Source organism: Megalobrama amblycephala, linkage group LG20 (genome assembly GCF_018812025.1).
Source record: "Megalobrama amblycephala isolate DHTTF-2021 linkage group LG20, ASM1881202v1, whole genome shotgun sequence".
In the NCBI taxonomy this organism is placed as follows: domain Eukaryota; kingdom Metazoa; phylum Chordata; class Actinopteri; order Cypriniformes; family Xenocyprididae; genus Megalobrama; species Megalobrama amblycephala.
This window is the reverse complement of record NC_063063.1, coordinates 4,921,630-4,935,441: the sequence shown is the minus strand read 5'-3', so window position 1 is coordinate 4,935,441 and position 13,812 is coordinate 4,921,630. Positions and strand designations below refer to the sequence as shown.

The window sequence follows — 13,812 nt, the reverse complement described above, 5'->3', positions numbered from 1 at the left end:
AACAACACAGTTCAATACAAAGGTTTGCAGCAGACACGGTGTGTTTTTATAAAGATTATCATTTCCAGAAACACTTTTACCATGTGATGAAAATCTATCTTGCCTGTGAGTGCTTGCATATTGCTTTATCAAAAGGGGTGAGGATGGTTGGAAATTATAATTTTGGTTTTTCCAAAACATTATTATTATTAGCTACATTTTGTCAATGCATGACTAAACAAAAGTCATGTTCAAGAACAGTCAAAGTTTCTTGGTGAAATGACAAAAAAAAAGGTTTGATTGTCATTTGATAAAGTGAAATGAAATAATAAACAATAATTAAAATGGATCATGATTTAAATGTATGAAGTCGGAAAATAAATCAAAACGTTCTCCTCACCTTTTTAAAAGTTCTCATTTACAGTATAAAATGACATTGATATAATAAAGATAACTCTTTTTACTAAGATATTTCTCCTCTTCACTCACAGGTGATCTTCTCATAAATGAGGTCTTGAAAACAGAACAAATGTTGCCGACAGTGAATCAAGTGTGTCTCTGACATAAGGATGTGATCACGACTCCGATTATACGCGAGCTTTCTCACGACTGACGACGTCCACTTCATCACAAGTGAGCCACAGTAAAATCTTCAGCGCAATTGGCGTGTTACTCTCATTGGATACTGGAAGGGAATAATCAGACAAACCCACGTCTGTATATTGATTTGGCTTGTTTTCTGCTTCTGGAGAAGGAAAAATACTTTTGTTTCACCAGCAATTCTCCTCTATGACAGCGTGTGAGTGGTACAGCCAAGTCTTTACAGAATGTGAGCCGTATTTGTTCATGTTAAGGTGAGAGAGCTGTTACCCATGAAGTGCTCCAGCAACCTCTGAGCAAATGATCTCAGTTACGTGTGAGACTTCAGTGGAAGTACCCCGCTCCGTCTGTTTGAAGGGTGGCATGTTGGTGCAGATTACCAAGGGTTCTTTCAGAGAGCAAAGGCATTTGATAATCGATTGCTCTCTGAGATAGGATTGCCGTCACAGCAGCAGTGGGGCGAGACAAATGGGCCGTGGTGTTCGGGTCAGTGGTCTGATGCGAAGCTGAATTCCAGGCACGCTCACCGCACTCAGGATTTTATATTAACTGAAAATCACAAATAAATCATGTTATTAATTTTAATATATATATAAAAAAACAACACAAATCATTACACTGCACTCTGATTATCTCATCTCTTCTGAGCTTTTTTTTGTCTAGACTCCAGCTCTACTCACTCTGAAATTGCATGCATGCTTTTTAAAGAGTATTAAAGGATTTTTAAAGCTTTTCTTTCACTAAAAATGTATACAGTACAAATGTTATCTTTTAATGTTTTTGAAACAAGTCATTTATGTTCACCAATGTTGCAATGTTATTTGATCAAAAATGCAGTAAAATTGTTAAAAATTATTGCAATTTAAAATAAGTGTTTTCTATTTTAATATATTTTAAAATGTAATTTATTTCTGTGATCAAAGCTGAATTTTCAGCATCATCACTCCAGTCTTCAGTGTCACATGATCCTTCAGAAATCATTCTAATATGCTGATTTGCTGCTCAAAACAATTCTTTAAATTATCAATGTTGACAGTTGTGCTGCTTCATATTTTTGTGTAAATATATTTTTGCCTGGATGCTTTGATGAATAGAAAGTTCAGAGGAACAACTTTTATAAGTTTTTAAATATGCTCAGTGTTCAGCGTAAATGAGTACACCCCCTTTGAAATGTAACATTTTAAACAATATCTCATTGAACACAAAAACAATTTCTAAAATGTTGACAAGACTAAGTTTAATAAAACATCTGTTTAACTTATAACATGAAAGAAAAGTTAATAATATAACTTAGAGAACAAAATTTTCAGTTTTACTCAAATTAGGGTGATGCAAAAATGAGTACACCCCACTGAAAGTTTTTGGAGCAAAGCTAAATTTTAGACTACAAATGTCTAATTTAACAAGAATTCAACCACTTATGTATTACACAGGTGTCCAGCAGACAGCTGACTATAAAAGGGTGTTAAATCCCCTTCACATTTCATGCTGTCAGCAATGGCACAACATGGAAGAGAAATGTCACAAGACCTGAGAAAGAAAATAATTTCTTTACACCAGAAAGGTGAAGCTACAAGAAGATCAGCAAAGCTTTACTTATCAGTCAGAATACTTTAGCAAAAGTGGTACAAAAATTTTAAAAAGATGGAACTGCAACCATCTCACAGAGACGTCCAGGTCGTCCACGGAAGTTAACACCTCGACAGGAGCGTCTTCTGATGAGAAGGGTTGAAGAAAATCGGCATGCAAGTTCACTGCAGTTATCTAAAGAAGTAGAAAGCCAAACTGCAGTGACTATTTCCCGTGACACAATGCGGCGTACACTGCAGAGGAATGGCATGTATGGGTGCCGTCCACGAAAGAAGCCTCTCCTAAAGCCCAGGCACAAAAAAGCCTACCTAGAGTTTGCCAAGGCCAATGCTGACAAAGATGAAGACTACTGGGGATCTGGAGTGATGAGACCAAGATACATGTTTTTGGAACTGATGGCTTCAAAACTGTATGGCGTCGCAAAGGTGAGGAATACAAAGAAAAATGCATGGTGCCTACAGTGAAACATGGTGGTGGCAGTGTCCTTATGTGGAGCCGCATGAGTGCTGCTGGTGTCGGGGAGCTGCATTTCATTGATGGCATCATGAATTCACAGATGTACTGCTCTATACTGAAAGAGAAGATGCTACCATCACTCCGTGCCCTTGATCGTCGTGCACTTTTCCAACATGACAATGATCCTAAACACATGTCTAAGGCCACTGTTGGATTTCTGAAGAAGAACAGGGTGAAAGTGATTCAGTGGCTCCTGATCTGAACCCAATCGAACATCTATGGGGAATTCTGAAGAGACTGAAGTTGAGCATCACTCTCCATCCAGCATCCAGTCTCTAAAAGAGGTCATTCTTGAAGAATGGAAAAAGATAGATGCTGCAAAATGTCGCCAACTTGTTCATTCCATGCCTTGAAGACTTGGTGCTGTCATTAAAAATCATGGAGGCCATACAAAGTACTAGATGTAGTAGTTTTTGTTGTGGGGTGTACTCGTTTTTGAATCACCCTAATGTGAGTAAAACTGAAATTTTTGTTCTCCAAGTTATATAATTAACCTTTCATTCATGTTATAAGATAAACAGATGTTATATTAAACTTAGTCTTGTCAACATTTTAGAAATAGTTTTTGTGTTCATTGAGATATTGTTTAAAATGTTACTTTTCAAAGAAGGTGTACTCATTTACACTGAGCACTGTATATTTTTATATATATATATATATATATATATATATATATATATATATATATATATATATATATTGTATATAAAACTAAAATATAATTTAAAAAAAATCGCCTGAGCTTTCTTTGTTACTTTTCATTGACGTCATTTGTCTTTTCTATGTCTTTTCTTGTCTTTTCACTCTTCATAGTCCAATCAATTCTCATTGTATTGAGCCCAACCCCGTCCTATTTTTTTTTAACTGAATATCCTGTTCACTCTGAAATACATCATAGTGGAAGTAAATGGGTTGTGTCGAGTGCTGTTTCACTGACGTTAAATATGAGGGAGAGATTAGATTGGATTCTGTTTGTTTCCATCGGTGTTTGCAACAGTGACTTTACATCTACCTTGTCTACCTAATATCATTCATTATTCAAGTGATTTCAAATAATCAGCGTTAACTGTAAAAGTCTTGTAATCACCTACAGCTTTGTAGAAATATTCCCAACATTAAAGCATAAAGGTAAATGTCCACTGGGAAAAAGTGGAAGTATTTAAACACTTCAAAAGAACAACAAGAAAAAAATCTCTAGCCACAAAGGATTCTCTGGTTTTTGACCTACTAAAATGTCCTATGAATAGAGTAATCCGTTCTGAGATAGAATGCATGTATTTCCAGCATTGAGGAGCTTATTTCATGTTGAGTGAGTGTGCGTGACTATGAAGTGGATACAGTCCCACGAGGCACGAGTGAAGAGGTTAGAGATCGCTTACTTGACAGATTCACGGCGCATGCTACAATGATGAGCGCTCCTCCCACCAGCGAGACCACAGAAAGCAGCTTCGCCACGCGACCCAAGCGTCTCGCTCCGTCTATGTTCCCCTGCTCCAGACTGTTCCGGGACTAAGAGAACATGACAGCGAGATCTGAGGTTCCATTAAAGTCTGAATCATCTTACATATTCAACAAGCACGCAATGAAAAATTCAGTCTGGTATACCGAGGGAAAAATAATCATTTTGCATCTCCATTTGATATTATTAAAGGGATCATGTAATGAAGCGGGTGCCTTTACCTTTTTGATAAAGTAATTTTTAGATAAAGTCTTGTAAGATTAGATTTCTATTGGACATATAATGTGTTTGAATGTCAATACCATCTCAAACAAAATGATTAAAACTGAATATGTATTAGAATATAATTATTCCTCTAGAAAAGTAACAGGGTTGACGGTAACTGGATTGACATTACAAGTCTTGTGATCAAGTTTTACAAAATGATATTTCAGTAAATATCCAATAACAATAATAATACATAAATAATACTCCAATTGTCAGTTGTTTACTATACAAAATCATGGTAACAGGGTTGACGTTTTAAGATTTCTCCATACTGAAAAAATGTAACAAAACATTAAATATAATGACTTGAAAGCATGCTGACGCCATAATATATATTTTTAAAATTTATTTATGGAATAGTTTAAACTTTAAAATGGAAAATATGATGGTAACAGGGTTGATACACAGCTACTGAAACCTAAAAATGAATAAAGACAAAATGCTAGCAACTCCATATACTGTATTTTTTTTATTATTACTAAAATGTGTATATTTGCTAATAAATAAGGAGACTTTGGAAACATATGGCTGGGGAAAGACCTGAAATAAAATAAAATAAAATAAAATAAAATAAAATAAAATAAAATAAAATAAAATAAAATAAAATAAAATAAAATAAAATAAAATAAAATAAAATAAAATAAAATAGGATTTTTTCTTGATGTTTAGGGAAATGTTAATATTAATAAAAATTTAAAAATGTTTACTTTTTAAAATAAATATTTGTTTAAACATTTTTAAAAAATTATTCATTATTCATTCATAATTCATTGTTAAAATTAAGTATATGAGGGACACAAATGACATCCTGCAGGATTAACCAAAAGGCCCCAGTTCTACATACCATGATGGAGTAAACAAATCCCACAATGTTGATTGGCCAGACAGGGCAGAAGCAAGCGATGACAGCGAGGATGAGGTAGTCTTTGGGTTTGGAGCGGTCCATAGGGGGGTTGGTGGCGATACTAGAATGGCGTGAAATAGAGGGCCGCGGGGAGAACGCTGTGTAGGCGATGGAGCTGGAGCGGCTGCCCATCCGGGTGCGGCCCACATGTGGATGGTGCGAATGAGGAAGAGAATGATGCCGGCGAGGAGGAGAGGAGAGAATTGGTTTGGATGCAAAGGCATCGTTTGGGGAAGAACAAATCCCATCAACTGCCAAAAGAAAGAGGAGCGGTGTAAGAAAACAAAAATACTAAAACTGGTCATTTTATTACTTGATCCCATGATGATACAAAGGAACTAATCTATCCATTTTAGAGAATACATACTGGTCAAAAATATTTTTTGAAATATGTCTCTTCTGCTCACCAAGGCTGCATTTATTTGATTAGAAATACAGTAAAAACAGCAATATTGTGAAATATTATTACAATTTAAAAGGACTATTTTTTATTTAAATGTAATATAAAATGTAATTTATTCCTGTGATCAAAGCTGAATTTTCAGCATCATTACTCCAGTCTTCAGTGTCACATGATCCTTCAGAAATCATTCTAATATGATGATTTGCTGTTTAAGAAACATTCCTGATTATTATCAATGTTGAAAACAGTAGTGCTGCTTAATATTTTTTTGTGGAAACCATGATCTACTACCATTCGAAGTAATACTAATATTCAGCAAGTATGCATTAAAATGAACAAAAGTGATATTAAATACATTTATAATGTTACAAAAGATTTCCATTTCAAACAAATGCTGTTCTTTTGAACTTTCTATTCATCAAAGAATCCTGAAACAAAATGTAGCATGGATTCCACAAAAATATTTAACAGCAAACATTGTTTTATAACATTGTTAATAATAAGAACCATTATTAATAATTATAGAGCACTAATAATAATTAATCACAAAAAACTTATTGACTCCAATCTTTTGATTGGTAGTGTATAATAGGACAATCTTTTTATATAATGCGTGCACATTCATTCAAACGATCATTAAGAGAGTCCATCATTCTCTTTTTTTGCAACTGTCTGTTATCATTATTGTTTGCCTCACCATGTTTTCCTCCAAATGTGATGATGATAGAAACCCAGGATGCCGTGCTCTTGAAAACAACTTTAATTAAATGGCCACCAATGCAATTAATTCACTAATCTCTGTCATGCCTTTCAGCCCCTCCTGCCAGGAAGCCCCGTTGGCAGTTTTAATTAGGATGCACAACTTTAATTTAATTAAGTGTATTTACGATAGGCTCAGCGACTGTTAAAAGAAGGGAAATAAAAAAATTGCCATGTCGGTCTTAACCTCAAATGAACTCATCAGGGCATCACCAGGCCACAATAAACATCAAAACAGTGGAGATGAGTTGTGCTTGACCACTGCCAGCTCTCGGCCTCGATCGCTCTGTCAACAAAGAAACGCCACTCAGAAGAGATTGTGCATTATTTACAATGATCGGATTTACAGCGCAGCAAACTACTCCTCTAACAGAGCTGCTGGGAAGTGTGCTCTGAATTAATCATTTTCACTTTTAGCTTTTATTTTTGCTTTTTAAAAGCTATTTGCTTATTCAATCCTAAAATTATGCATCATATATTTCTCTTGTATAACCAGGATCAGAAACCAGGGTTTAGAGCACATATGATTAAAAAAATAAATAATAAATAAAAATGCCCCAGATTTAAAATGTGGGGAGTGGGGACAGAAAGTACGCCTGTAGTGTAATTGCTCTTTTTGATAGGTTGCGTAACATAATATTCTATTCTAGGCCTGTCTATTTATGGTTTTAGTGCCACTGTAGTGACCTGTAGCTGTCAGATATCTCTATTAGCTGACTTAGAATCGAGTTTTTGTGAATGCGTAGTTAATTAAATGGTTTTCGATTTAAAAACAAACAACTAGTCAGCTCAAAAAAATCTGAATGTGAAGAAAACACACCCCAACAACTCCTAGACCTGAAACAGGGATGTTATATCTTGAATTTACAGCTACTTTTGTTTTTGAAATTGATCTGGTTCAGTGTTCTTATTGTTAACTAAGAGTAATAAAATAATCATTTTTGTTGATAAAAAAAAAGAAAAATGTAAAACTTAAAGAAAATTAGAAATGTTGCCTTAGCAACTTACTGAAATAAATTATGTTGAAGTTGAAGTCCAATTTACCAAAATTAAAAAGCTAAACAGAAATATATAATAAAAATATAATATAAATGTCCTGGCTCTTCCATGCTTTATAATGGTAGTGAATGAGGCATTGGATTTCCATCCATTCATCCATCATAAATATAACCCATACGGCTCCAGGGGGTTAATAAAAAAACTTCTGAAGTAAATCGATGGGTTTTTGTAAGAAAAATATCCATATTTAAAACTTTTTAAACTATAAAACTAGCTTCTGGCAAACGGCCATACTCAAGTCGCGTCACGGTGAAAGAGTGACCCCTGTCACTATGCGTGGCGAACGCGGAAGTGCAGAGGAGAGAGCAAAACAAAACACCGGTCACGAATTAGAAGTCGAAAACAAGATTCAGAAGATACATCGCCTCAGAAGTTACTCTTTTGGTGCAAGTCGACTTGCCATCTGCCGGAAACTAGTTATTTTAGTTTATAAAGTTTTAAATATGGATATTTTTCTTACAAAAACCTATCGCTTCACTTCAGAAGGCCTTTATTAACCCTTCATTTTTGGGTGAACTAACCCTTTAAAGGGCCTTTATAATTCAGAAAACCATGTTATTAGCGACTGCAGTCAGCATCTCACTGCTCATGCTCACATAACACGTACAAGAAACTGAACGTGATTCAAGGCCCCAATATACTCACGCCGCAAGTTCTTTTTCATTCTTTGCTTAGAAGTAAAAAAGAAGTTGGAAATACCTTTGCAGAGATATACTTTTAACTATATGTAAATATGTGCTGCACGCTTTTCTCTCAATAACGAAATAAACACATAACAAAGAATGACAGCGGTGAGAAAACAGCAGTTAAGAAAGCATCTGATCATAGCGATGTGGATATGTTTGCACCAGCTCTGCAATTCACCGGCATCATGTCGACCGATGACGTCATTAAAATTACACTGCTACGATAGTTTGATTTTAAAGTAGGCCAATATTTGAGACTATAGATCTGAAAATGAAGACTGAAATTATTAAAATAAATGCTAATTAAAAATATGAATAAATGCTATAGTATATAATAGTAAAATAACACTGATTTGGCTTTATATGTAACAGATATTCAGTTTAAGTCCTTGACATAAACTGACAACATGTCATATGTTTATTTATTTATTTTTTATGTTATGGTATCGTAGAAAGAATATATATGATTAGAAAACAAATGTTAATTTCAATTGGGATTTAAAAAAAATCTTTGTAGTTCTCATTTTCCCTCTTTTTTTTTTGTCTTTTTGTACCTGCAGTTTTTGAGCTCAGAAAACGCTCACATCATCTCAGTTGTTCGCCTGCTTAATTACACGCCATTTTTAAGTCATTATACTGATTGCTGTATGCAAATCACTGTAGTGTGATTGGCATAGCAGGACCTGAAAGTCCCCAATGTGTTCTTCCTGGAGACAAGGCAGATGCTTTCATATCAATTATTCTTATCCCCCCTCCTTCACAAAACCCTCCCAAAAAGACATATTATTGATGAAATGATGAATTACCACTCTCTGCTTTGTCCTTGACCTTAACAATGACCTCTCCAGAGCATCGTGCCTCTTCATTGGACTGCTGGGGGAGAGAGAGGGGGCGCAGACACGGGAAGGAGTCCGATCCCGCTCCGGTGGTCCCCGGCTGATATGTAACAGGGCCCGGGATCTGGCAGCTCATCGCCTCCTCGTCTTGGGTACAAACCAGAGAGCCCAATGACGCCTGATGGTACTCTGTTTCCATAGAGACAACCGAGGTTGCAAAGGTGGCCAGTGTTGAGTTGATGTTCAGATGGTGTGGCTAAAACCAGAGAAAAATGGTGAGAAACAAGATTTATGTGACGAATCCCATTAACATCAGCACGGAAAAGCATGATGAGATGCAAACTCACACTCCGGCACATGGTGTCATCAACACACACATCATCTGACTTCAAATCACATCCTTCAGATTCCAGCATCCGAGTGCTATTTTTTTCCCCACAAAAACGCCTTGTTTGCTTTGTTAAAATATAGTTTTCCTTATTCTCTCAGTCATAATGTTTAGTTAATAGTTCATTTTAATTGTTAATTATTGTTTATCTCATTTTAACCCCTTAACCTAGAAATGTAGGTCATGAAATTGTAAAAATTCACAGTAAATACTGTGGGAACATATGGTGTTAGTGAAAATAATCACTGGATGCTCTGAAGAACACATGCGCGGAGAACATGAGGGCAAATAGACAAAGCCGTGGGGAAAATAGAAGACATATGGAGGGATAGAGAGAGAGAAAGGGAAAGAGAGTGTAAAAAAAAACAAAAAAAACAAGAGTGTTAATATAATTGAGTCCACAGTTCATATACACGCTACAATGACGAATATAAAGATGAATAAATAACGATGGACAATGTATTAAACATTAGAAAGCTCTTCTTTGTCCTCATCCATCCAATAACACAGGAACAATTTACCTATCCAGGTTGGGGAAACCCTTTGTTTTTTAATTAATTTGTTTTCTGTGTGCCCTACAGAAAATGACAAAGCATACAAACGTTGGTTTGTACACATAACAAACATATATAGCATAAATAAACACCTACCTCACACCGCGCGGTTCAAGCCAGTGTGCGATTGGAGTCGCACGTACGCGGTTAGTCCATCTGCATAAACACTCGCGAGCGCGATTCTAATCACAATTCGATATTCCAATGTGGAATTTAAAGCTCGTTCTGCACATTAAAAGAAAAACAGCGCGTGAAGTGCCGCGGTAGTGTCGTCTCGGCGGGGATGCGCTCAGGTCTGCAGGCTCACACTCACTGGACGGGAGGAGGAAACGGGAGGAGAGTAAAACGGCGTGAAATGAGTAAACTACATGAACTGCGCGCACTGGAAAACCCTGGGATGGGGGGGGAAAAAAACTAGTGGATGAGTGACAGTGACACACTTATTATGCAGGCTGATTATAGGCTATAGTCGCATAATCATAGGTTTTATTAGAGTGCCCTCGCTACATACTACAATTAACAAGAATTTCCACAAGATAAATAGGCTTCGCAGTTCATTAGTAGGCAGTACTAATGTAAAACAAAGATTCATGAACACTGCAACGTAAACCGTAACCCCAAAAAGAAATACACTGTAATTTAAAAAAAAAAAAAAAAAGTACTCAGCCTCATGTCGTTCCAAACCCGTAAAACCTTTGTTCATCTTTGGAACAAAAATTAAGATATTTTTGATGAAATCCAACAGGTTTTTTGTTTTATTTATCCCCCATAGAAAGCAATGTTTTAGGCTACCACATTCAAGGTCCAGAAAAGTAGTAGCTAAAGACATTGTTAAAATGACAACGTGACTACAGTGGTTCAACCTTAAAGGATTAGTCCACTTTTAAATAAAAATTTTCTGATAATTTACTCACTCCCATGTCATCCAAGATGTTCATGTCTTTCTTTCTTCAGTCGAAAAGAAATTAAGGTTTTTATGAAAACATTCCAGGATTATTCTCCTTAGACTTCAATGGGCACCAAACGGTTGAAGGTCAAAATTACAGTTTCAGTGCAGCTTCAAAGGGCTTTAAATGATACCAGACGAGGAATAAGAGGTCTTATCTTGCGAAACGCAAGAAAAAAAATACAACTGATATGCTTTATAAACACAAATTGTCGCCTTGCACGTGCTTCCGCTTTCCGTATTCTACAAAACACTTACGCCGTATGTCCTACGCCTTCCCTATTCAACTTACGGCTTCCAAAAGCAGAGATAAAGTGCAGTTTAGCCTTACGGTGTCCAGTTTGGATGGTTTAAATTAATCTGGTTCTATAAAGAATATGTGGAACACTGAATCAATGCAGGGTTTATAATAATATTCTGAAATAGGACAAGTATAAAGGCTTTAATGAATGAGTTCATAATTCAAAAATATTATTAAAGTAAATCTGAAATAAAGCTTGAATAGGGAAGTATATTGTTAAATATATTTTGCAATATACTTAACTGTACTGTGAAATACTGTTAAAATTGTTCTTTTGCAACTGAAAAATACAAAAAAACTTTAGTTTTAGTTTAAAGTTTAGCAAATTTTTTTTTATTATTAATTTACAGTGAAAACTGGCTCCTTGAAGATTCAAAGAACTTATAACACATTTCTGAACTAAAATACATGTAATCCTTTATGTTCTCTGCACCATATTTTACTGTACTTGTTTTTTTCTTGTATGTAAATGTATAGTAATATATATTTAAATGTATATGCATGTAAATGTATAGTCATATATTTTAATACTTTTTTTTAACAAATCAATATTTTACAATATAAGTTATTGCCAAGGTAAATATATTTCACGATATTTGTAACTACTGTGAAATGCAGTAAAAAAATTTTGGATATGAAATATTCCAATAATTTTAGAGTTTATGCAGATTTAAAGGGTTAGTTCACCCAAAAATGAAAATTATGTCATTAATGACTCTCCCTCATGTCGTTCCAAACCCGTAAGACCTCCGTTCATCTTCGGAACACAGTTTAAGATATTTTAGATTTAGTCCGAGAGCTTTCTGTCCCTCCATTGAAAATGTATGTACGGTAGACTGTCCATGTCCAGAAAGGTAATAAAAACATCATCAAAGTAGTCCATGTGACATCAGTGGGTTAGTTAGAAGTTTTTGAAGCATCTAAAATACATTTTGGTCCAAAAATAACAAAAACTACGACTTTATTCAGCATTGCATTCTCTTCCGGGTCTCTTCCATCGCCCCCTTCTGCTCCGGACAGTGACGCGATTAGGACATCCGCGACAGGCACACTTACGCACCATTTTAAAAAATATAGCAATACCAAAATATAAACAATGTAGAATAGCTTGAATACAGCGTGCGTCTCCCTCAGACTGTAAACGAAGCTTGGGCGCACTAGATAACACGTCATCAGTGTCACTGTCCGGAGCAGAAGGGGGGGGTAATGCACCAATAAGCTGGATGCCAACTGCCGTAAAACAGGAAAGAAGAAGAAGCAGCGTCACTGTGGAGTGAAAGCGGATATACAACAGACCCGGAAGAGAAGACAATGCTGAATAAAGTCGTAGTTTTTGTTATTTTTGGACCAAAATGTATTTTCGATGCTTCAAAAACCCACTGATGTCACATGGACTACTTTGATGATGTTTTTATTACCTTTCTGGACATGGACAGTATACCGTACATACATTTTCAATGGAGGGACAGAAAGCTCTCGGACTAAATCTAAAATATCTTAAACTGTGTTCCGAAGATGAACGGAGGTCTTACGGGTTTGGAACGACATGAGGGTGAGTCATTAATGACATCATTTTCATTTTGGGTGAACTAACCCTTTAAGTAGTTTGGTATATTAATATTATATCAGTTAAAGATATACAGTTATGAATGGTAAAATCCAGAATCCATCCTGTAATCCCTGAAATGTTGTCACCAAATACTGTAAATTGTACTTTTTACAGTGATCAACATAAGCAGTTCCACAAAATATGAACATTATGCAGTTAATTTATATAACTCAGTGATTTATAAATACATAAAATGAACACTGCAGTCTGAAATGTAACCCTAAAAAGCAAGTTTCCAAAAATAGATTAGTGAAAGATTTTACTTGAAATAATTGACCCTTTGTAAATTCGTTTCATATGTGGGTGAAGCATAGTCAATTTTCTTTTCTTCTTGTTAAAAAGGGTTACAAACATTACAGTGGAAACATGAAAGTGTAGCTGCGCACTGGTCTTATATCATGCGGTTCTGCGATTGGCCGGTCTGGTCTGCCGCAAGGATGTCAAGCTGGTTAAAGGATTGTGAGTCTGAGTAATAAATAAGCAGTGTTGACTGCAGGCCCTCAGCAGCTGCTGCTGCAGGCAGACATGTGCAGACACATCCACTCACCAACAACGCATTTACATTAGCAAAATGCAAATACTGAATGACAAGTCAAGGATATACAGAGTCCTTAAAAAGTATGTGGCCATGTAAGTCTAATCTTAAAAATGTATGAATATAATTACACAAAACACCAAACCAGTTTGACAGTTACTTTTTACAGAAATATGTTTCATAGGTTTAAGTTATAAGACAATATATTGCCCAAAATTAGGATTAACATACTTCTGGAGCTCCTGGAGACTCAGCCCTGCAGTTGAACACTATATTTCATGGGGGGAAAAACCCCCAGATAAAAGTAACATTTAAAATAAAGCTTTATTTCAGCTTTTACTGTAATAATATTTTTGAATTATGAACTCATTCATTCATTAAAGCCTTTATACTTGTCCTATTTCAGAATATTATTATAAAC

The 13,812-nt window shown here is 35.5% G+C and overlaps 1 protein-coding gene across 2 annotated transcripts in view; it reads right to left on the bottom strand.

Moving 5' to 3' along the window:
* prrt2 (proline-rich transmembrane protein 2) overlaps positions 1-10,383 on the bottom strand; it is an 11,084-nt gene extending 701 nt beyond the window's left edge. The window contains exons 1-5 of one of the 2 annotated variants that reach the window (XM_048171067.1): positions 10,097-10,383; positions 9,029-9,314; positions 5,256-5,566; positions 4,065-4,194; positions 1-1,128 (exon numbers count right to left, since the gene is read on the bottom strand). The exon at positions 1-1,128 is cut by the window's left edge and continues 701 nt beyond it. In XM_048171067.1, coding sequence (XP_048027024.1) covers positions 1,112-1,128; positions 4,065-4,194; positions 5,256-5,566; positions 9,029-9,257 — 687 coding nt within the window. In that variant the 5' untranslated portion in view covers positions 9,258-9,314; positions 10,097-10,383 and the 3' untranslated portion in view covers positions 1-1,111. Of the gene's footprint in view, positions 1,129-4,064; positions 4,195-5,255; positions 5,567-9,028; positions 9,315-9,405; positions 10,063-10,096 lie in introns of those variants that run through there. The other variant, XM_048171066.1, reaches the window with a different exon arrangement.
* Between the last annotated feature and the right edge of the window lie 3,429 nt (positions 10,384-13,812).